At 48.5% G+C, this 21,926-nt stretch overlaps 1 protein-coding gene across 1 annotated transcript in view; it reads right to left on the reverse strand.

Annotated features, from left to right (window-relative positions):
* The window catches only part of MRNIP (MRN complex interacting protein), a 16,959-nt gene extending 2,889 nt beyond the window's left edge, over nucleotides 1–14,070 (reverse strand). Inside the window, 6 exon segments of the mRNA XM_012789925.3 lie at nucleotides 355–439; nucleotides 1,081–1,229; nucleotides 2,459–2,534; nucleotides 7,219–7,307; nucleotides 11,236–11,295; nucleotides 13,911–14,070. Of these exon segments, the coding sequence (XP_012645379.2) occupies nucleotides 355–439; nucleotides 1,081–1,229; nucleotides 2,459–2,534; nucleotides 7,219–7,307; nucleotides 11,236–11,295; nucleotides 13,911–13,976 (525 nt within the window). The 5' untranslated portion in view covers nucleotides 13,977–14,070.
* Between the last annotated feature and the right edge of the window lie 7,856 nt (nucleotides 14,071–21,926).

The following is a 21,926-nucleotide window of genomic DNA, read 5'->3' on the forward strand; positions in this document are numbered from 1 at the left end:
GTAGAGGGAAGCATTTTCCCAGAAATCCAGGGCAAGCCCTCTGACGACCACTGGACAAAGGTGCCCCTCCTGACTCAGAAAATCCCTGTTGGCCAACTTTAGTTGGCTCCAAGGTGTTAGGATGCCCTCTGGCCTTGAGTTAGCATCACAGAGAGGATAGGAGGGAAATAGGGTACAGACCATAGAGGAGGTGGCTTCCAAACAAAAGATAAGAACCCCAGGCAGGAAGTTGGGCTTTTTGGGGTATACACCTTACACCCCACCAACTACTGACAAAACAACACAATAAAAAAGTCCCATAGATGCTCATTGGTCACTGGGACCACAGAGAAATAACTATCCTCCATCGCCTACCTGGGGTTCCAAGGTGACCTCGGAGTTGCCCAAGCCCTGGACATCAAAGCTGCACGGAGGCTGGACTGTGCTCTGGCTCCATTTCCTGGCAGAGGGACAGTGCTGTCAACAGTCCTATCATCAAACAGTGCCCCCAGAACCTGACTCCATGGTCATCTGGCCCAACAGCTCAGGTGGGAGCCTTCTCATGCCTCCCGCTTCCCAGCTGGCAGCTAGGGATATTCAACTGCAGCAAGGCCAGGCCAGGCCATCCGTTTCTCTGCTCTGTAGCATGTACTTGTTATAATGCTCTTTGAAACTAGAAATCTACCCCCCAAAAGCACTACCTGAGGTCATGGGAGATCCTTAGCCTAAGGCAATCTCTCCAGAAAACTCACTGAAATGCACAGAGGAAGCCCAGAGCAGAACTTTCCAGAAAGTGAGGTCTTTGCTAGGCTAAAAGTTCCCAGGTCCATCAGCTACCCTGGTCATGCTTCACTTTGTAAGCTCTGCCCTTAAATTCTTCCCTGAGGTCAGTCCTGTCTGAGACACTCAGAATTACGTGGGCATTGGAAAAGGTGCCTATGCTGGCATCCTGCCCAGCTTGTGCCCGGCCAGGCCAAGGGGCTGACAGTGACAGTGGCTGCCCTAGTTTTCCCACCTGCTGGCACTCGCCACCAAGGTGCCCCTACTGCAAAAGGCAGTGTGGGCACTGGACCAGGGCTGGATGGGAGGCATGTGTAGCACCTTTTTCTAGGCAGGTCTTGACTGAAAGGGCAGTCTGGCTCTGTTTTGGATGAGGGCTGTCTGTCGAAACACACTCTTTCCAGCTCCAGTTTTTGGGAGTCCTTTTCCAGATACTTCAGCCAGCGGCTCTCTGAGGTCTGTGGTTTCTCCTACAGGATTGGGAAAGTTGATCATCAGAGTTGGAAAGAGGCAGTTTTATTGAAAATACCCAGCCCAACTCTTAGGTCTGAGGCTCTCAGAACCCATGTCTACCTCGACTTCAGGAAAGGCATTGGCTGGAGGTGGTGGGGACACAATCATAGGACACTGGTGGGGCTGGTGCTCACTGGCACAGGCCTTGGGGAGGCAGGACGGACGGCACAACCTGGCAAGAACCTCACAGATGTCTATGTTCCCTGACGCAGTGACTCCACACTGAGATGCTAGTCTCAGTGCTATAAATAACAGCAGATGTTATTCACAAGAGCAGAAGTGTGGAAACAACCTAAATGCCTCATACTGAGGGGAATAAATATGGATAAATCCACTGTATTCTGCAAATGCTTTTAAAGAATGAAAATCATTAAAACTTGTATAGCATCAAAGAATGATATAGGTGAAAACTTCAGTATACAAAGAAGTATTTTTTATAATAAAAATGATGTAAAGTTAAGTCTATAAATGGACCAAATTGGAAGCACAGACATAAAGATGCCAGAAGAGCACCTCCCTCGGTTTAGAATGAAAATACGAAGACCGGGTGGTGAGGCGACATTGCCAGCATGATCCCATGAACAGCATGCGAGCAGGGCGCTGCCCTCAGGCAGGCGGTGTCCCCACATCCCTGAACCCTGGCAGGCCACAGTGTTCCGTATGTCCACAGCAACTTGGCTGTTGTGACAGCATCACCTACTCAGTCACCGAAGCTCTTACACACCCTGGCCCCGTCACTGTCTGAGCACCTACTCTGCCAGCCTTCTTACTAGGTGCTGGGGACAGAGAACACCTGGATGCAATACCTGCTCTTGAGAAACTCGAAGTCTGGAGCAAAGGAAGATGGAAACCCGGGTGTGAGTTACAACAGCGCCTTTCCCTCTCAGAGGCACACCCAGAGCGCTGTGCCAACAAAGTGGAAGCAGCACAAGGAAGTAAAGTTTGAGTGAAGTTCAGGGGTTCCTCAAGCAAACAGAAGAGAAAGTGCTTCCGCAGAGAACTGGAATGGTTCGTACCCATGGGTACCTCCACCCTTATAATGGGGACTGGTTCAGTCATTTGTGGGTTCCCTGTTTAAGCCAAGTGCCTATCCTTTGGTGGCAACAGTTTGCTGCATGATGACTAGTGGATACATAAGTGGAACCCTGCCTGTCTCCCAGAGTCACCAGGTGTGCTGCGGGCTTACCTGTAGACTCACGTTATCATCCTGCTGATGACCCACAGGTTCTTCCTCACTGGCACCTACAGGTCCTTCCAGAGACCTTAGGGAAAGATCATATATATGTCCTTTGTAAATGACCAGGATGACGAAGGACAAGGAAGATGTGAAATCAGCAGGATGCAAGGACTTGATGATGGAGATCAAAGACTGTTTAGGGGACCTTGGGGACAGACATCTCTGTTGTCTTGATGTGATCCAGTTATCTTCTGGCAGTTCGGAATTCTGGGCAGAGGGGCCGTTCATTTCCTCTTGCTGGGGAAGAAGCCCTCTATCAGCGGGGAACGTGACACAGACAGAGGGGCAGGCCCCTGACCTTGAGAGATGGGAGGCTTGCTTCCTGGCTTGGCCAATGACTAGCTATGTGTGACTGTGCGCACATCACTGTACCCCAGCTTCCTCAGCCACAGATGGGGATGATACTGTTCTCTTCTCTCTAGAGGCTTTTTAGCTCTTCCCCTTGTTTTCTGTGTTCTGCAAGTTCATTATTTTGTTGTTAATGTGCCAATTTTTTTTACTTTTAAAATTAACTTATTGAGGTATAATTAACACACACTAAAATGTACCAATTTCTACATTAAAACAAAATTTTTAAAGAGTACCAATTTAGGCCGGGCGCGGTGGCTCACGCCTGTAATCCTAGCACTCTGGGAGGCCGAGGCGGGCGGATTGCTCGAGGTCAGGAGTTTGAAACCAGCCTGAGCAAAGGCGAGACCCCATCTCTACCATAAATAGAAATCAATTGGCCAACTAATATATATAGAAAAAATTATCCGGGTATGGTGGTGCATGCCTGTAGTCCCAGCTACTCGGGAGGCTGAGGCAGAAGGATTGCTTGAGCTCAGGAGTTTGAGGTTGCTGTGAGCTAGGCTGATGCCACGGCACTCACTCTAGCCTGGGCAACAAAGCGAGACTCTGTCTCAAAAAAAAAAAAGGCCGGGCGCTGTGGCTCACGCCTGTAATCCTAGCTCTTGGGAGGCCGAGGCGGGCGGATTGCTCAAGGTCAGGAGTTCAAAACCAGCCTGAGCAAGAGCGAGACCCCATCTCTACTATAAACAGAAAGAAATTAATTGGCCAACTGATATATATATAAAAATAAATTAGCCGGGCATAGTGGCGCATGCCTGTAGTCCCAGCTACTCGGGAGGCTGAGGCAGAAGGATCACTCGAGCCCAGGAGTTTGAGGTTGCTGTGAGCTAGGCTGACGCCACGGCACTCACTCTAGCCTGGACAACAAAGTGAGACTCTATCTCAAAAATAAATAAATAAATAAATAAATAAAAAGAGTACCAATTTAAGCGCATAGCTAGATGAGTTTTGACAAATACTTTTTTTTTTTTTTTTGAGACAGAGTCTCGCTTTGTTGCCCAGACTAGAGTGAGTGCCATGGCGTCAGCCTAACTCACAGCAACCTCAAACTCCTGGCTCAAGCAATCCTCCTGCCTCAGCCTCCCAAGTAGCTGGGACTACAGGCATTTGCCACCATGCCCGGCTAATTTTTTTTTTTTGTATATATATTAGTTGGCCAATTAATTTCTTTCTATTTATAGTAGAAACGGGGTCTCGCTCTTGCTCAGGCTGGTTTCGAACTCCTGACCTCGAGCAATCTGCCCGCCTCTGCCTCCCAGAGAGCTAGGAGTACAGGCGTGAGCCACCGCGCCTGGCCTGACAAATACTTTTTAACTAGTGCCTCAATCAAGATATTGAAAATTTTCATCATCCCAAATGGTTCCCTTATGTGCCTGTGCAGGCAACTTCCTCCAGTCCCCAGGAGACTGCCGATCCACACGGCATGTGCTCTATGCACCTGTCTTCTTTTACTCTGCAACATTTTCCAGAGTTGCCCATGCTGCCTTTGTTGCTGGGTAGTATTCCATCGTATGACTATACCACACTGTTTATCCGTTCATCCGCTGATGTTATTTGTATGTCTAGCCTTTCATCAATATCACACTGTCTAGAGTACCATAGCATTATAGTAAATCTTAAATTCAGGTTAAAGAAGTCCTCCAGCTTTGTTCTTTATTAAAATTATTTTGGTAATTCTAGGTCCTCTGCATTTATATATAAATTTTAGTATCTGCATGCCAATTTATTAAAAAAAAGCCTGCTGGAAGTTTGGTTGGGATTAGGTTGACCCTATAGATCAGCATAAACTGACACCTTAACAATATTGAGTTTTCCAATCTATAAACATGTTATATCTCATTAATTTAAATCTTCTTTAATTTCTCTGAGCAATACTTTATAGTTCTTAGTGAACAGATCTTTTACATTTTTTTTTTTTTTTTGAGACAGAGTCTCACTCTGTTGCCATGGCTAGAGTGCCGTGGTGTCAGCCTAGCTCACAGCAACCTGAAACTCCTGGGCTCAAGCAATCCTCCTACTTCAGCCTCTCGAGTAGCTAGGACTAAAGGCATGCGCCACCATGCCCAGCTAATTTTTCGTATATATATTTTTAGTTGGTCAATTAATTATTTCTATTTTTGGTAGAGACGGGGTCTCGCTCAGGCTGGTTTCAAACTCCTGACCTTGAGCGATCCGCCCACCTCGGCCTCCCAAAGTGCTAGGATTACAGGCGTGAGCCACCACGCCCGGCTTTTTTTTTTTTTTTTTTTTTTGAGACAGAGTCTCGCTTTGTTGCCCAGGCTAGAGTGAGTGCCATGGCGTCAGCCTCGCTCATAGCAACCTCAAACTCCTGGGCTCAAGCCATCCTGCTGCCTCAGCCTCCCGAGTAGCTGGGACTACAGGCATGTGCCACCATGCCTGGCTAATTTTTTTTCTATATATATTAGTTGGCCAATTAATTTCTTTCTATTTTATAGTAGAGACGGGGTCTCGCTCTTGCTCAGGCTGGTTTTGAACTCCTGACTTCGAACAATCCGCCCGCCTCAGCCTCCCAGAGTGCTAGGATTACAGGCGTGAGCCACCACGCCCAGCCTGCTTTTCTTTTTTGAGACAGGGTCTCTGTCACCCAGGCTAGAATGCAGTGGTGTCATCACAGCTCACTATAACCTGAAACTCCTGGGTTCAAGCAATTCTCCTGCCTCAGCCTCCTGAGTAGCTGGGTCTACAGGTGCACACCACCATGCCTGGATAATTTTTCTACTTTTGTAGAGACAGGGTCTTGTTCTTGCTCAGGTCCTGGCCTCAAGCGATACTCCTGCCTTGGCCTCCCAAAGTACTAGGATTACAGGTGTGCCACTGAGCCTGATCTAGAAACCTCTTATTTTACTTTGTTAAATATACTAAACAGGCCGGGCGTGGTGGCTCAGGCCTGTAATCCTAGCACTCTGGGAGGCAGAGGCGGGCGGATCGCTCAAGGTCAGGAGTTTGAAACCAGCCTGAGCAAGAGCGAGACCTGTCTCTACTATAAATAGAAAGAAATTAATTGGCCAACTAATATATATATAGAAAAAAACACTTAGCCGGGCATGGTGGCACATGCCTGTAGTCCCAGCTACTCGGGAGACTGAGGCAGTAGGATTGCTTGAGCCCAGGAGTTTGAGGTTGCTGTGAGCTAGGCTAACATCATGGCACTCACTCTAGCCTGGGCAACAAAGTGAGACTTGTCTCAAAAAAATAAATAAATATACCATACACGCATTATTATGTATTCTGAAGTCTATGTGCCTCTAACTTTTCTGATTATTGCTTCTATCTTTTGCTCATGGCGACATGTTTCCTTGAGTGTTTAATGCTTTTTAATTCTTGAGTATATGTGACTTGGAACTTTTTTTTTTTTTGAGACAGTCTCACTCTGTTGCCCGGGCTAGAGTGCTGTGGCGTTAGCGTAGCTCACAGCAACCTCAAATTCCTGGGCTCAAGCAATCCTTCTGCGTCAGCCTCCCGAGTAGCTGGGACTATAGGCATGCACCACCATGCCCAGCTAACTTTTTCTATATATTTTTAGCTGTCCAAGTAATTTCTTTCTATTTTTAGCAAAGACGGTGTCTCACTCTTGCTCAGACTGGTCTTGAACTCCTGAGCTCAAAGGATCCACCCGCCTCGGCCTCCCAGATTGCTAGGATTATAGGCATGAGCCACCAGGGCTGGCCAGATTTGGAACTTTATCTGTGGGAATCCTGTAAGGCCTGGGTTGAAGATGTGTTGCTTCAGAGAGGAGCTGCATTTACCTCTGGTTTCTAGGACAACTGAAAAAGTATCAGCTGAAGCTTTTTATACAGTGTGTGTAAAAGGCTAAAAAACGATGCAGGAGCTTCCTTGTGCTTCCAAAATCTTGGAGAGGTATTTCTCCCTCTTTAGCCATAGCCAAAATCAAAACAGGCAAACTACGCATTGCAGAGTGGGTATAGTTGTCCACTGAGGGTGCAATCCTTTGAGGACTATTTTGTGTGGAAGTCTCCATCTGACCTCTCCACAGTGACAGGCCCTTGGCTTTGTCTTCTGTCTCCTACACCCCTCCCAGCTGTCTAAATGGAGGCTCCAGAGCACCAGGCTTCAATCACTCCATCGGCTCAGGTGCTTCCTCTCTGGATTTTGGCTTTTACTTCATTTTTGACCTCTAAGGGTTACTTTCCTATCCGTTCATCAGTGCATTTAGAATATTATAGCCAGAATTTTTCAGTTATTTTCAGTGGGAGGATTGCCCAGGGTGTTTAGTTGCTATATTGTAAGACACAGAAGGGACTTCCATGGACTCCGTCCACTATTCAGTCAAGATGAAAACAGGGCAAGAAAACTGTGCTCCTCTCAAATAACCATACCTGAGTGACAGTTCTGAAACATGTCCCTGCAGTAGATTTAACTTTTGAACATGATGTCTACAGTCAGCACCAGAGCCCTCACCGTAAGCCTGAGAAACAAAAAAAATATATTAAAGTCAAAAAGTGTTGGCAGAATGCTGAGAAATAGATCCATTTGAGATGCACCTCAGGGAAGACAAAGCTGCAAGGCCCAAAGACGCCTAAAGCAACATGCAGGCATCCTGACGATTAACCACTATTTCCAGAATGATTTAAAAACTAATAGGCTCTATAACTAATAGCTTAGGTCTATCTGGCTGCCCACTGGTGCCCTGATCTCTACCTATCAAAGCCAAATTCAACCCAAAACCTTACACAAAATGGTTAATGAACATGAACAAAAAGTTCACAAGAAAGTGACACATATTGCCAAGAAGTATATGAAATGATACTTAACCCTTAGCTGATAATCAAAGGAATACAAAATAAGATACTTTTTTCCACTTAGCAGTCACTAATTCAGCCAATATATATTTACTGAGCACATATTATGTACCAGGCCCTGATCTAGGTGTGGACAATACAGCAGTGCACAAAACTCCCTGTCATCATAGAGCTCACATTCCAGCGTGTGAGAGGGGACAGGCAATAATCGGATGGCGGTAAGTGCTCTTGAGAGAGATAAGGCAATGAAAAGGAGCTGGGGTACAGTGGGGACAGACTCACAATTTTACAGGGGCTGTTCAAAGTAGTTAAGGCATGAGTCATTGAGATGGTGACATTTGAACACATACCAGGGAACAAGCCACATAGCTGTCTGCGGGGGAGAACATTCTCCCAGAAGCAATGACACGGAAAGGAGTGCAAAGCCCCTGAGTCTGGCACTTTGGAGGAACAGTGAGGAGGCCAGTGTGGCTGGAGCTGAGTGGTGTTAGAAGATAGTAAGAGCTGAAATATGAGTGTGGGCCCTACCACTGGCAGAATCAGCGTCACAGGCCTGAGACCTGCTCTGCTGTTGCCATCTCGAAATTCTTAATCATTTGATCTTTGAACCTGTATTTTATAGGTGAAGAGTGATGGGACAAGGGACACATCTGTGAGCAGATACACACACTACACATGTCTGCTGCTCCTCACCACCTCATCTGCAGGGAGTGTTCTTTATTTTTCTTTATTTTAGAATTTTTTTAGAGAGTGGGTCTTGCTCTATTGCCCAGGCCGGAGTGCAGTGGTGTGATTACAGTTCACAGTAACCTCCAACTTCTGGGCTCAAGTGATCCTCCTGCCTCAGCATCCCCAGCAGCTGTGACTACAGGTGTGTGATACCATACACCGATAATTTTAGAGAGTATTCTACATGCCCCATAAGCACAGAATTCCTGGGGACTCATGGTGCATAAGAGCTAGTAAGTTAGGTGAGGACTGAGAACCAACCATTGTTTTTAGCAACCCAGAGACCACTGCCAACTATGACATGAGCAATTTTAGTGGATGGGTAGAGAGCTGAGTGGGGAATGTAGTCCTGTTCGGAGCACGTTCAGGTGAATGGAGAACTGGAGAGGGATGACAAAGTTGAAAAAGACCAATAACCTAGATCTGGCATGAGTGGTAGGGGTGCGCATTCCCAGAGAGCAGAACCGCTGGCTGAATACTGAAATGCATTCTCCCTGTGTGGGCACAAAACTAGACTTAATTCTTCAGTTTGCCTGTGGTCAGAGGTGGCCATGAGATCAGGCTCTTTCCAGTGGATGTTGTCTGCTTCCAGGCCTTGCTCTAAAAGCTTCCCAGGTAGCTCCTCGATGCTCTTGTCCCTTTTGGTGGCTGGGGCAGTTGCAGATGAGCCTCAGGGAATAAAAGAGCCCCAGATGACAGCAACCTGGGTCCCTGAGCAACCACACCAAGGATAGCACCCTGCAGACCTTAATGTCCTCCCAGGACTGTTCTAAGAACAAGAGAAACACCTTCTATTGTGTCAAGCCACTACACTTTTGGTAAGTTTGTCACTGCAGCCTAGTTGGCCATAAGTCATGTACCATGGCACAGGCATGGAGGCATGAGAGAAGGCACACCTTCCTCCAGGAGAATTCAGAAATGCGTACGACATCTAAGATAAGCAGCAGTCACTATGTGGGGTGTCTGCCTAGCTGATGAGCCAATCCCTGTCTTCTGAGACCCAATCTCAGTTCACTGGAGTAGTGCTACTCCCAGGAGTTTATCACTGGGACTCAGCTATTCCAGGTGGCTTGAAATGAGACTCTGTGAACTCAGCAGAAAATGTTACTGTGAACTGTCTTGGAAGAAACAGGAAGGGACAGAGAAGAGAAAAGGGAGGAAAGATACAGGGAGAAACTGGGTGAGGGTAGGAGAAAGGAAGGAAAAGCTGAGGCCTGGCTTGCTGGCAGCCGTTCAGTTCTTGGGGCCAGTTCTTTAAGGGGTCAGGGATAAACTTCTGCCCTTGTATTCTCTAAGATACTCCATTTCCTTGCCAGGACATTCTTTCCCCCCACCCCCACCCCCTTTGCTGAAGCCATTCTGAAGTATTTCTGTGTATGATTTGTAACTAACTAAAAGAAACTTGATTGAAAAACAGCAACTTAACTTTTAGGACTTTGTCCTAAGGATAGTAAATAGTTGGTCAAGTGAACTGAAAAGCTTCATTGCAGAGTTGTGCATAACAGTGAAAAGGAAAATCGAGGTAAATGCCCATCAGTGATTACTTGTTGATTCAACAAATACATATGTAGAGGTGGGTGTGGTGGCTCACGCCTATAATCCTAGCACTCTGGGAGGCTGAGGTGGGAGGATCGCTCAAAGTCAGGAGTTCAAAACCAGCCTGAGCAAGAGATAGACCCCATCTCTACTATAAATAGAAAGAAATTAATTGGACAACTAAAAATATATAGAATAAATGAGCCAGGCATGGTGGTGCGTGCCTGTAGTCCCAGCTACTCGGGAGGCTGAGGCAGGAGGATTGCTTGAGCCCAGGAGTTTTAGGTTGCTGTGAGCTAGGCTGACGCCACGGCACTCTACTCCAGGCAAAGAGTGAGACTCTGCCTCAAAAAAAACCCCAAAACCAAAAAAATAAAAAATACATATGGAGCACTGGCTACGTGCCAGGCACTGTGCTGGGTGCTGAGGATACATCAGCAAATAAAATATGAAACGCCTCTGCTTTCATGAAGTGTAGAGTCTGATGGACAATAAGTCGCATAAACATACTGATACATAATTTCCCACAGGATACTGAGAATAGGGAGGGAAGCCCCAACAATGAACACAAAGGCCCCAGGAGGGAGCAACGTGGATTGTGTCAAGGTCAGAAAGAAAGCCACTGTGGCTATAGGAGGAGAAAACGGACGAGAGATGAGCTGGAAGACGCAGCATCAGGGCTAGAACAGGTGAATAAAGGCAGGTCCAACAAAGCAGGATGCCGGACAGGTTATGGTACTGAAGAGTTTAGGTAGGCCATGATGAATGGACTTGAAAAGATATGCTCAATGTCAAGTGGAAAAAGCAGGCTAGATAAGAGCATTTACAACATGTTCCCTGCCACCCCGTGCTCCTTGACCACCTCCCCTTCCCAGGCCCACCCTCTCCCACAGCCCCGACTCCACCAACAGTCCACTGTCCACTCCTGCTGGGGCTGATTCCCCTGTTATCTCTGACAGGCCCTGACCTTCCCATTCACAGTGCTCAGTCTAGTTTTCAATTACATAGGTGTGCACCTGTGTGTGCACTGGTTTCTCTTCCCCTTACATAGGAGTGTATCTGAAAGGGCAAGAATGACAACAGTCTTACTTTCCATTGTTTCCCCTGTGCCTGGCCCATGGAAAGTACTCAACAGACACTTGCTAAATAAAGAAATATTTTTTGACAGTGCCTTTCCAGGTACTGCTCCATCCATTTTACTTCCTGAAAAACAGGAGTCCAGGAAGCAGGGGCTTTGTGAACTCTGTGAGAGAGAAAATGGTGCCAGCTGTGGCTCCACGAGGACCCCTCTGCAGGATGGGCCCCACTGCTCTGTTTGTCAGGACTCACCCGCAGAAAGGACTGCTTCTCTCCACAAGCTTTGCATGTCCACTTGACACTCTTTTTCACCTACAATGAAATTTCAGAAATATAACTCAGATAATTATTATTATTATTTTTTTGAGACAGAGTCTTGCTCTGTTGCCCCGGCTAGAGTGCCATGGCATTAGCCTAGCTCACAGCAACCTCAAACTCCTGGGCTCAGGCAATCCTTCTGCCTTAGCCTCCCAAGTAGCTGGGACTACAGGTGTGAGCCACGATGCCTGGCTAAGTTGTTCTATATATATTTTTAGTTGGCCAATTAATTTCTTTGTATTTTTAGTAGAGACGGTGTCTCACTCTTGCCCAGGCTGGTTTTGAACTCCTGACTTTGAGTGATGCTCCCACCTCGGGGATCCTCCCAGAGTGCTAGGATTACAGGTGTGAGCCACTGCACCCGGCAATTATTTAAAACAAAGTATAAGTGGACCAGAAATCATTTAAAAAGATCAATGGAGGGCCGGGTGCAGTGGCTCACGCCTGTAATCCTAGCACTCTGGGAGGCCGAGGCGGGCAGATAGCTTGAGCTCAGGAGTTCAAAACCAGCCTGAGCGAGAGCGAGACCCGTCTCTACTATAAATAGAAATTAATTGGCCAACTAATATATATAGAAAAAACTAGCCGGGTATGGTGGTGCATGCCTGTAGTCCCAGCTACTCGGGAGGCTGAAGCAGCAGGATTGCTTGAGCCCAAGAGTTTGAGGTTGCCGTGAGCTAGGCTGATGCCACGGCACGCACTCTAGCCTGGGCAACAAAGCAAGACTCTGTCTCAAAAAAAATTAATAAAATAAAAAAATAAAATAAATAAAATTAAAAGATTAAAGCCCAGAAATAAACCAACACATATGTGTGAAAATTTAGTATATTATAAAGGTTGCATTTAAGCTTGAGGAAAGAAAAGAATATTTAATTAGGGTGCTGGACCCTAGTTGGGCTTGGCAAACTGGTGTGGGCTTGTAATCCCAGCTACCTGGGAGGCTGAGGCGGGAGGATCACTTGAGCCTAGGAGTTCAAGGTTACAGGGAACTAAGATTATGCCACTGTACTCTAGCCTGGGTGACAGAACAGGTATCATGTCTCTAAAAAACATAAAAATAAAAAAAAATATATAGCTTTTATAAAAGCAAATCTAGATAATGGACAAAAACAGTCTATTTGTAACAGCCACAAAGAAAATGTTACCCAGGGACACCAATGAAATGTAATGAAATACCATGCTTACCATCAACAAAGATGTCTAGGTTTATTCATAAAAATTAATATGATTAATATGATCCTAAAACAAAAATCAGCAGGTTTTTTTGTGGAGTACCCAAAAGACAAGCAGCATCTACAAAAATTTAAGTGGATATATCCTACAACATATCAATTCTACATCTCACTTTCTACCTTAAAACACCATAAAATACTGTGCAAGTATGCAAGTAAGAAATGTATTTTTACAAAGTTTGGAAAGACATGCAGTAACTGGTAATAGATTAATTCTGGAAGCTGGTGACAGATAGATAATAGGATCTTTGCAATAATACAGGCCTGGCTATGCCATTTATTGATGGCATTTATTAATGGTAGAAACCACTCAATTTCTCTGGATTTCAGTATGTGCAGCTCTATAAGGTGGGAATGATACCTAATTCAGAGGTTGCTGAAATTAAATGAGATATGTAAAATGCCTCACATGCAGCAGACTTGCTATTAAAGGCTTAACTTCCTCTTTCGTTTTAAGTTACATTTCACTGGGTTGAAAATGACCATGAGTCATTAGGCTCGGGTAGGAAGTTTAATATGTAAATGACTTCCATTTGTTTTCAACTTCTAAAACAGTCCGGAAAAAATAAAGTTAAAAAGTTTCTGAGCCCCTAAAATAGCCCTTAGAATGTCTCAACATTAAATGCAAGCTTTCAGAGGCATACTAAACACCTTCCTGTTTTTTTTTTGGTCTCCCTTTGTTGCCTGGGCTACTATGTTGTGTCATTAGCCTAGCTCACAGCCACCTCAAACTTCTGGGCTCAAGTGTTCCTCCTGCCTCAGCCTCTCGAGTGGCTGGGACTACAGGTATGCACCACCACACCCGACTCATTTATTTTCTATTTTTAGTTGTCTGGCTAATTTCTTTCTACTTTTAGTAGAGAGGCGGTCTCGCTCTTGCTGAGGGTAGTCTGGAACTCCTGACCTTAAGCAATCTTCCTGCCTGGGCCTCCCAAAGTGTTAAGATTACAGGCATAAGCCACCAAGCCCAGCCCTTCCTGACTTTTTTTGACACAGCGTCTCCCTCCCTAGTCGCGGGCTAGAAGGCAGGGAAGTCATCATAGCTCACTGCAACCTCAAACTCCTGTCCTCAAGGGAGCCTCCCACCCAGACCTCCCAAAGTTCTAGGATCACAGGCGTGAGCAACTGAGCCTGGCCCCTTCCTGACTTTTTAACAAACATTTAAAATAAGTTTGATGCTATCTTTTCTCACGGCAGAGCAGATTACCAGGTAACTAGAAGGAGGACGTCACTGAGACGCTGTCGTCACTGGGTGGCAAGGACTATCCCCAAACCACCACTGCCTGTTTATTCGGGCCCCAAGCATAGCCCGCAGACACATGAGAAAGCTCTCCCGCCCCCGCCGCATCCCGTCCGCTATCCCTGCGCTAGCCTGACCTGGTGTGCTTGGAAGAGGCGGCAGCTGCCGCACCGCAAGACGCGAGCCCGCTGAGGCGGCGCCATGGCGGACTCGGTAGCCGCCGGGCGTGCGCATGCGCCCTGCGCTCCCTGACCCACGCGTGCGCTCAGCGCTTCAGTCTGCCTAAGTCCTCCGCTCTGCGCGCTAGGGACCCGCCCGCTCCAGCGCCGCCTGACTGCGCATGCGCCCACTTCTTAGGCCCGCGGTGGCGTCCCCCGCGCACTCTCGGGCCCCTCGGCGACCCCTTGTGGCCGATTGGGGCCTCCGAGGGGCTCTGGGCCTCTGGCTGCCGGGGTCCGCTGTCCCTGTGGGATCGAGTTCCCGCCTCTTCTGAACCGTTGTCCCGTGGGCTCGCTGGGCAGAGGGCGCTCGGCTGGCCTTCCTGGCGCTGGGCGGGCGTGGAGGGAGCCTGCGGACGCCGGGCAGGGTGGGGAGTTAGCCTTTAAGGAGTAGAGACTTACTGCAGAAATGAGGGAAAAATACAGACAAGTAGCAAAGCAATTTTTCCTAGTACTACTCGTTATTTTGGTGTTTATTTTTTTCCATGCTGAGACGTTCCTGCATGCTTGACAACATAAACTGTTATATTCGAGATTCGCAGGGCCGCAGGAGAGAGAGACAGAGTCACCGAGGCTGTAATTACCAAAAGGAGTTTTATTGTCTAGCTCGAGCTAGGGTCCGAGCCCCCAGAGTGCCAGAGCAGTGACCTCTTCTCCGGGCAGGGACCCTCCTTTGTGTATTAGTCCCCTTTTATAACTTAGTTGTTTACACTGAGGACTGAATTCTAATTTTTTGCTAAAAACTCCTTCCTAAGGAGGCCAGCTGGGTTAGGCTGGCAAATGGTAAAGAGGCCAGCAGGGTCAGGCTGACAAACCGTAAATTCCCACTAAGCGGCTTTTGTTAACCAAACGAAGCAGTGGTTTACTTCCTGACCTGATTCTGGTATGGCATTAACATCACCTAAAAGATAAGAAGCCCCTGTCTTAACTCTAGCATCCTGGCAGATGCCTATCATAAATCTAAAATGTCTTAACTGAGCATCCTAGCAGGCGCCTATTCTTAAATTTAAAGCATCTTAAAACATCCTAGCAGGTGCCTATTGTAAATTTAAAATGTCCTCCTGTCTGGACCTCCCAGAGTGCCCACAACCTTACTTAAAATAAGCATATCCTTTCTGGTCTTCTAGATAAAGTCTAACCCTCTCAGCCAATTGCCAGCCAAAGAATCTTTAAACCCACCTATAACCTGTAAGCCCCCACTTCCAGATGTCCCACCTTTTTGGGCCAAACCAATGTATGCCTCTCATGTATTGATTTGTGACCTTGCCTGTAACCCGTCTCTCTGAAAATGTATAAAACTGAACTGTAACCCAGCCACAGTGAGCCCACTTGCTCAAGGCTTCTTGAGAGTGGCTCCGGGTCATGGTCCTCAAATTTGGCTCAGAATAAACTTCTTTCAAATATTTCAGGGCTTGGATTTTTTCCGTCCACAACACACTGGTCTTGCATCCGCCCCCACAGTGATTTTTACTTCATCCTGCCCCTGATAGGCCCTAACCTGTTCCGGGTCCTAGCTGAGAGACTCAGGTTTTTGCTCTTTGTCTTTTCCCTCTGCATCCCATAATATACTCATAATGCCTTGCGGTCAGCGAACAAGCAGTAAACAGAAGCTGGAAGGTGTCTATTGTCCTTATAGCCCAGTATCTTACATTCCCCCCTTTCTCTTGGTTCTTAAGAGCCTCTTATCTAGGGTCTTGATGATAGATGACCTTAGGGAACATTAGTACCATAATGCAGTATTTTTTTAGACTCATTTAAAACTGATTGGCTTAAGCAGGGGGTTAGGCCTATCTCTAGTACAAGGTCGGACATAGGATATTTCAGTGAAAAGAGGTTGTACCTGCCATTTTTACTCTCTGTCATTTGTGATTACACATCACCATTTGGCATAATAATAACCTCTAATACTCCCACACTTACGGTTTTTCTGAGGGGGCCGGAATTTTAGACAGGCGTAAAACCTATTTTGGCTTACAGAGGTCTATTTTACATTTTTTTCTATAGTCTAGTTACTTAAGAACAGGGGATTGGGCAGCAGCAGGGCCTCTCGAGGATATTGTACTGTCTGTGCTGGCTTTCCTAGGAGACTGACTTTTTCTACGTTGAAATATAAATTGGCCACCAGGTGTTTAGTGGCTCTGCCTTTGAGGTGCTATTATATACCTCATAGGTTTCTAAGTTATTTTTTATGTAAGTTTATATGGCAGATGTGGGTTCTCATTATTAATTATAACTGCAAAACTTTTGGTCTAAGAGCAGGACATTTATAATGCACTTGCATGTGAAACACAGAACAATATTAAACCCCATTTTTGCAGCTTAGTCCAAATCTTTGGGGTAACTAGTCCCAGTCCGAGTCCTAGAAGGGCAATTGGCAGTTCTACCAGAATCTGAGTCAATAGTCTTGTTTACTCTGCAGATGTCACACGGGTCAGCCTGGTCCTTAGTGGATTTGTGAGGTCTGCTGTCGCCTCCACTCGTCCTGCTGTCGCTTCTGCTCGTCCTCACCAGCCGGTCTCACGTGGGAGTGGTGGATCCAGGTTGCTACCCCGTCAACCTTAAGAGCAGTGGGGGTAACGAGAATAATTTGAAAGAGTCCTTTCCATTTAGGCTCTAGGGTTTCACTGTTATGCCGTTTCACCCATACCCAACCCCCTGGCTGGTGATGGTGATACAAGTGTTTAATACTCTCGCTCCCTGGCCCAGCTGTCTGGTAGATGGCCTGGAGGGCCGGCCACACTTGGCTGTGAACACTTTGCAGAGCTTGTACAGCTTGCAGCACCTCTTTGGGGTGTTCTGGGAGAGCCTCAGGGCCCACCCTAGGGATTACAGGTGGAGGGGTACCATACACAATCTCAAAGGGGGTTAGGCCCAAATGGTAAGGGGTGTTCCAGGCTCGGAACAGGGCAAAGGGAAGGAGGGTCACCCAGTCCCCGCCAGTCTCTAGGACCAATTTAGTTAAGGTCTCCTTTAGGGTTTTGTTTATTTTTTTTTCCTGCCCTGAGCTCTGGGGATTATATGCACAATGTAACTTCCAATCTGCCCCCAGTGATCGGGCTAGCCCTTGACTGACCTGACTTGTGAAGGCTGGCCCATTGTCAGATCCTATGCTCTCCGGCAGCCCGTACCTAGGAATTATATTTTTAATATTTTTTTTTGCCACTATTAAGGCAGTCTCTCTTTTAGTAGGAAAAGCTTCTACCCACCCTGAGAAGGTGTCTACCATGACCAACAAATATCTGTACCCATATTTCCTGGGTCTTACCTCTGTAAAGTCTATTTCCCAAAATAATCTTGGTTGCCTTCCCCGCTCCCTGGTACCTGCATGGGTCCCTCTGATCCTCCCCGGCTGCATAACCTGGCAGACACGGCAGTTCCGGACAATGTCTTCTGCTATCTTTCTTTGTGATTTGAATCTGATTTGTGCAGTGTCCAGCAATTATAGCATCTTCCTTTTTCCCAGATGTGTCATCTGGTGCAAGTGTCCTAGCAGGAGGTTCCCCAAGGCTTCAGGGACTACTAGGCGATGCTCTCCATCTTGGGGCCAACCGTCCTTACTCTGTGTTGCCTGCATTTTTTTTTTTTTTTGGCCCAGGTTATATCCGTACTGGAATAATCCGGTTGGGGGGGGCATCTTTCCCATCCCAGGAGGTGGCAAGCTCAAACATAGAACATCTGTTAGTGCTGGTTCCTCTGCAGCCCTTTTTGCAGCCGGGTTGCCCCGGGCTTCAAAAGAATCCCCCTTCTGGTGTCCTGGAATGTGGACTACTGCCACTGCTTTTGGCAACAAAATGGCTTCTAGCAGCTGAAGTATTTCAGGCTTATGTTTGATTTCTCTGCCCTCCACCATGATGAAACCTCTCTCTTCATAGAGAGCCCCATGTATGTGTACTGTCCCAAAGGCATAGCGACTGGCGGTGTATACCGTCAGCCTCTTTCCTTGGGCCCTGCGGAGGGCTTCCGTCAATGCCACCAGTTCCGCCTTCTGGGCTGATGTCCCCTGTGGGAGGCGTGATGCCCAGATAAGATTGCCCCGCTCATTCACTATAGCCGCCCCCGCATACCTGTGTCGGTCCTGGACAAAGCTGCTCTCATCGGTGAACCAGGTCAGGTCGCTGTTTGGAAGAGGGTGGTCTGTTAGATCTTTCCTGGCCATCTGGGTCTCGCCAGGATCTCGAGGCAACTGTGTTCAGGTGTTTCCGGCTCTGGATCCGGCAGGAGTGTGGCCGGGTTCAGGATGGCAGGAGTCCGGAACTCAGAGCGAGGAGTGTCCAACAGAAGCCCCTGGTAGAGAGTCAGCCTCGCATTTGTAATCCTTCGCCCTGGCGGCTGCTTCAGGATCCCCTCTATGGCGTGAGGCGTGGTAATCTGCAAATGCTGACCCAGGGTGAGCTTAAGGCGTCTTTGACCAGTAAGGCAGTAGCTGCCATGATTTGATGATTTGCAGACAAGCCGGCCATCCCTCTGCTACCAGGTCTAGTTTCTTTTTTTTTTTTTTTTTTTGACAGGTATGCCACTGGGCGCCTCCAAGGTCCTAGTGCCAGTGTGAGCACTCTCTTGGCTATTTTCTTTTTCTCATCTACAAACAGATGGAACTCTTTTGTAGGATCAGGAAGCGCCAGAGTCGGAGCCTTTAACATAGCTGTTCTCAAGGCTCGAAAGGCACTCTCTATCTGCACTGTCCATTTCTACGTTTGTCCTGCCTTGCACCCTTTATACAAGGGTCGAGCCTTCTCTGCGATCCCCGGAATCCAGAGGCGGCAGTATCCCACTGACCCCAGGAATTCCCGCACTTTCTGACAGGAGGTCGGGGTGGGTATTCTAAGCACAGTCTGTTTCATTGCTTCTGTTAGCCACCTTTGGCCTCCCTTAATTTTATATCTTAAATAGGTGACTTTATTCTTGCAAATCTGGGCCTTCTTGGCACTAGCCCTGTAGCCCATTTCCCCTAGCACTCTGAGTAAGTCTTTGGTGCTCTCCAGGCAGGTCTTAAGGGTCGGAGCAGCTAATAGTAAATCATCTACATACTGCAGCAGGGTCACCTCTGGGTGGTTGGCACGGTACTCACCCAGGTCTTTGTGAAGGGCTTTGTTGAACAAGGTGGGCAAGTTCTTAAACCCCTGGGGCAGTCTTGTCCAAGTCAGCTGCCCCTGGATCCCTCTCTCTTCGTCCTGCCACTCAAAGGCAAATATTTCTTGGCTGTGCGGGGCCACGGCTAGGCTGAAAAAGGCATCTTTTAAATCTAGGACAGTGTACCAAATCTGCGTTGGAGGAAGGGAGCTTAGTAGGGTGTAGGGGTTAGGAACCGTAGGGTGGATGTCTAGGACACGCGTGTTGACCTCCCTGAGGTCCTGCACAGGCTGATAATCCTTTCCACCCGGTTTCTTCACTGGCAACAAAGGAGTATTCCAGGCTGACTGGCACCTCAGGAGAATCCCGGCGTCTAGGAGCCTTCGAATGTGGGGCGTTATTCCCACTCTAGCCTCCTGGGCTTGGGGTACTGTCTAACTCGGGCTGGCTCAGCCCCTGGTTTTAACTCAATGTATAGAGGTGGCCGATGCTTTGCCCACCCTGCACGCTCCTCTGCACCCAGCTAGTCTTGTTTGACAGTTTTCCCGTGGTCTCAGTAATCACCAAATGTTCTGCCTCCGTGTCTACCAGGAAATTGACTGGGCTCTCTTCCACTAGTAAAGTTACCCTGGGCTTGGGGAGGGGAACCGAGCCCCGTCCCCCTCCATTCATCTTCTATTTGCCCCACCACCATAACCTTCTCGGAGGATTTAGCTCTACATCCCCCCTTCTTCTTGGGGCGGTTCCTAGCCCAGTGTCCATGCTCCTTGCAACTGGCGCGCTGATCCTTGCCTAGCCTCTCCCTCCGGGGTCACTCCCGGCCTTTTGCCCCTAGCTGACCTCCTCCCGTAGCTGCAAGTAGGATTTTGGCCATTTCTTTGTTCACCCTGCGCGCCTCGCCCGCCTGAAATTTTCTATCTTTTAATCTTAGTGTCTCTAACTTCGGGTGATTTTTTGTTATTATATACTTTTTCTGCCACTTTTAGCAAGTCCTGTGGAGTTTTGTCGCACAGCCTATCTATCCTTTGCACTTTCGCCTAATGTCTGGGGCTGCCTGATTTACAAAGGCCATTATGACAGCCGCTTTACTCTCTTCTACGCTGGGATCTATCGGAGTGTACTGCCGAAAGGCTTCTATAATTTTTTTCTAGGTAAGCTGCCGGACTTTCCTCAGGCCCCTGACGGACATCTCCTACCTTAGCCAAATTGGTCGGCTTCCGTGTGGCTGCTCAGAGACCGGCCATCAGAGTCTGGCCGTAGGCCCGGAGACGCCCCCTGCCTTCAGCCTCATTGTAGTCCCAGGGCGGCCGTTGGAGAGGGAAGGTCTGGTCGGTGACTCAGGGGTTGATGGTGTGCCGTCCTCTCCTGGAACCAGCTTCCGTGCTTCTGCTTGGATTCTTTCTCTTCAGTTGTAAAAAGTACCTTGAGCAACTGTTGGCAACCATCCCAAGTGGGCTAATTTGAAAAAAAAAAGACTGAATCTAAAAGGTTAATTAAATCCCCATCTGCTCTCAGGGGGAGCGCCCTCACGGGCTCCGGATCTGGAGCCCTTTCAGCCCGCTGCCTAGCCCTGTAAGCCGGTCCCCGCCTCAGCGGTTCCATTGCGGCCATAGGCGCCGCAGGTACCATTGCCGCCGCCACCGGGGTGGAGCGGGAGGGGCGCGGGCGCCACCGAGAGGGCCCTGGGCACGGGCGCTGCAGGGAGGGCCCTGGGAATGGGCGCCACAGGGAGGGCCCTGGGCACGGGCGCCGCAGGGAGAGCGCAGGGCGCGGGCGCCACCGAGAGGGCCCTGGGCACGGGCGCTGCAGGGAGGGCCCTGGGCACGGGCGCCGCAGGGAGAGCGCAGGGCGCGGGCGCCACGGGGAGGGCCCTGGGCACGGGCGCCGCAGGGAGAGCGCAGGGCGCGGGCGCCACGGGGAGGGCCCTGGGCATGGGTGCCGCAGGGAGAGCACAGGGCTCGGGCGAGCGCCGCCATCCTGTTTGCTTTGGCGTCTCTCTCCCCTCACAAAGGTCCTGTGCCCCCTCCCTCACATCCTTAAAGTGACTCACGAGGATGGACAACGGCGTCGTCAGAGTCTGTCTCATTCCCGAAAAGAAGAGGAAATCCTAGACACAGGACAAGAATCACTCTCACAATCGCACAGGTGTAAAGACAAGACCAATGAGGCCCAAGTAACAAAATGATTAAACAGACGAATAAACAAACAAAACAAAAACAAACAAACAACAACAACAACAAAAACAAACTAAACAAATTGACCCTCCTGTTCCGGAACCTCTCCCCGGTCCCCTTCTGACCGAGCCTCCAGCTCCAAGGTCAGCCGTGGGGATTCCAAGGAGGCCAGCAGACGTCTCCGTCTGGCCTCCACGGCCACCCAGCAGCGCGTCCGCCTAGGTCCTAATGCGGGTCCACTAGTCCGGGGCTCCAATCTATACACTCCTTCCCTGGCTCTGCGTCCTATCCAGCGGTCTGCGAGAATCCCGGACGAGCCCCCAAATGTTATATCCGAGATTCACAAGGCCGCAGGACAGAGAGACAGAGTCACCGAGGCTGTAATTACCAAAAGGAGTTTTATTGTCTAGTTCGAGCTAGGGTCCGAGCCCCCAGAGTGCCAGCGCAGTGGCCTCTTCTCCGGGCAGGGCCCCTCCTTAGGGCCCCTTTTATAACTTAGTTGTTTACACACTGGTCTTGCATCCGCCCCACAGTGATTCTTACTTCATCCTGCCCCTGATAGGCCCTAACCTGTTCCGGGTCCTAGCTGAGAGACTCCGGTTTTTGCTCTTTGTCTTTTTCCTCTGCATCCCATAGTATACCCATAATGCCTTGCGGTCAGCAAACAAGCAGTAAACAGAAGCTGGAAGGT

Source organism: Microcebus murinus, chromosome 17, assembly GCF_040939455.1.
Source record: "Microcebus murinus isolate Inina chromosome 17, M.murinus_Inina_mat1.0, whole genome shotgun sequence".
Taxonomy (NCBI): Eukaryota; Metazoa; Chordata; class Mammalia; order Primates; family Cheirogaleidae; genus Microcebus; species Microcebus murinus.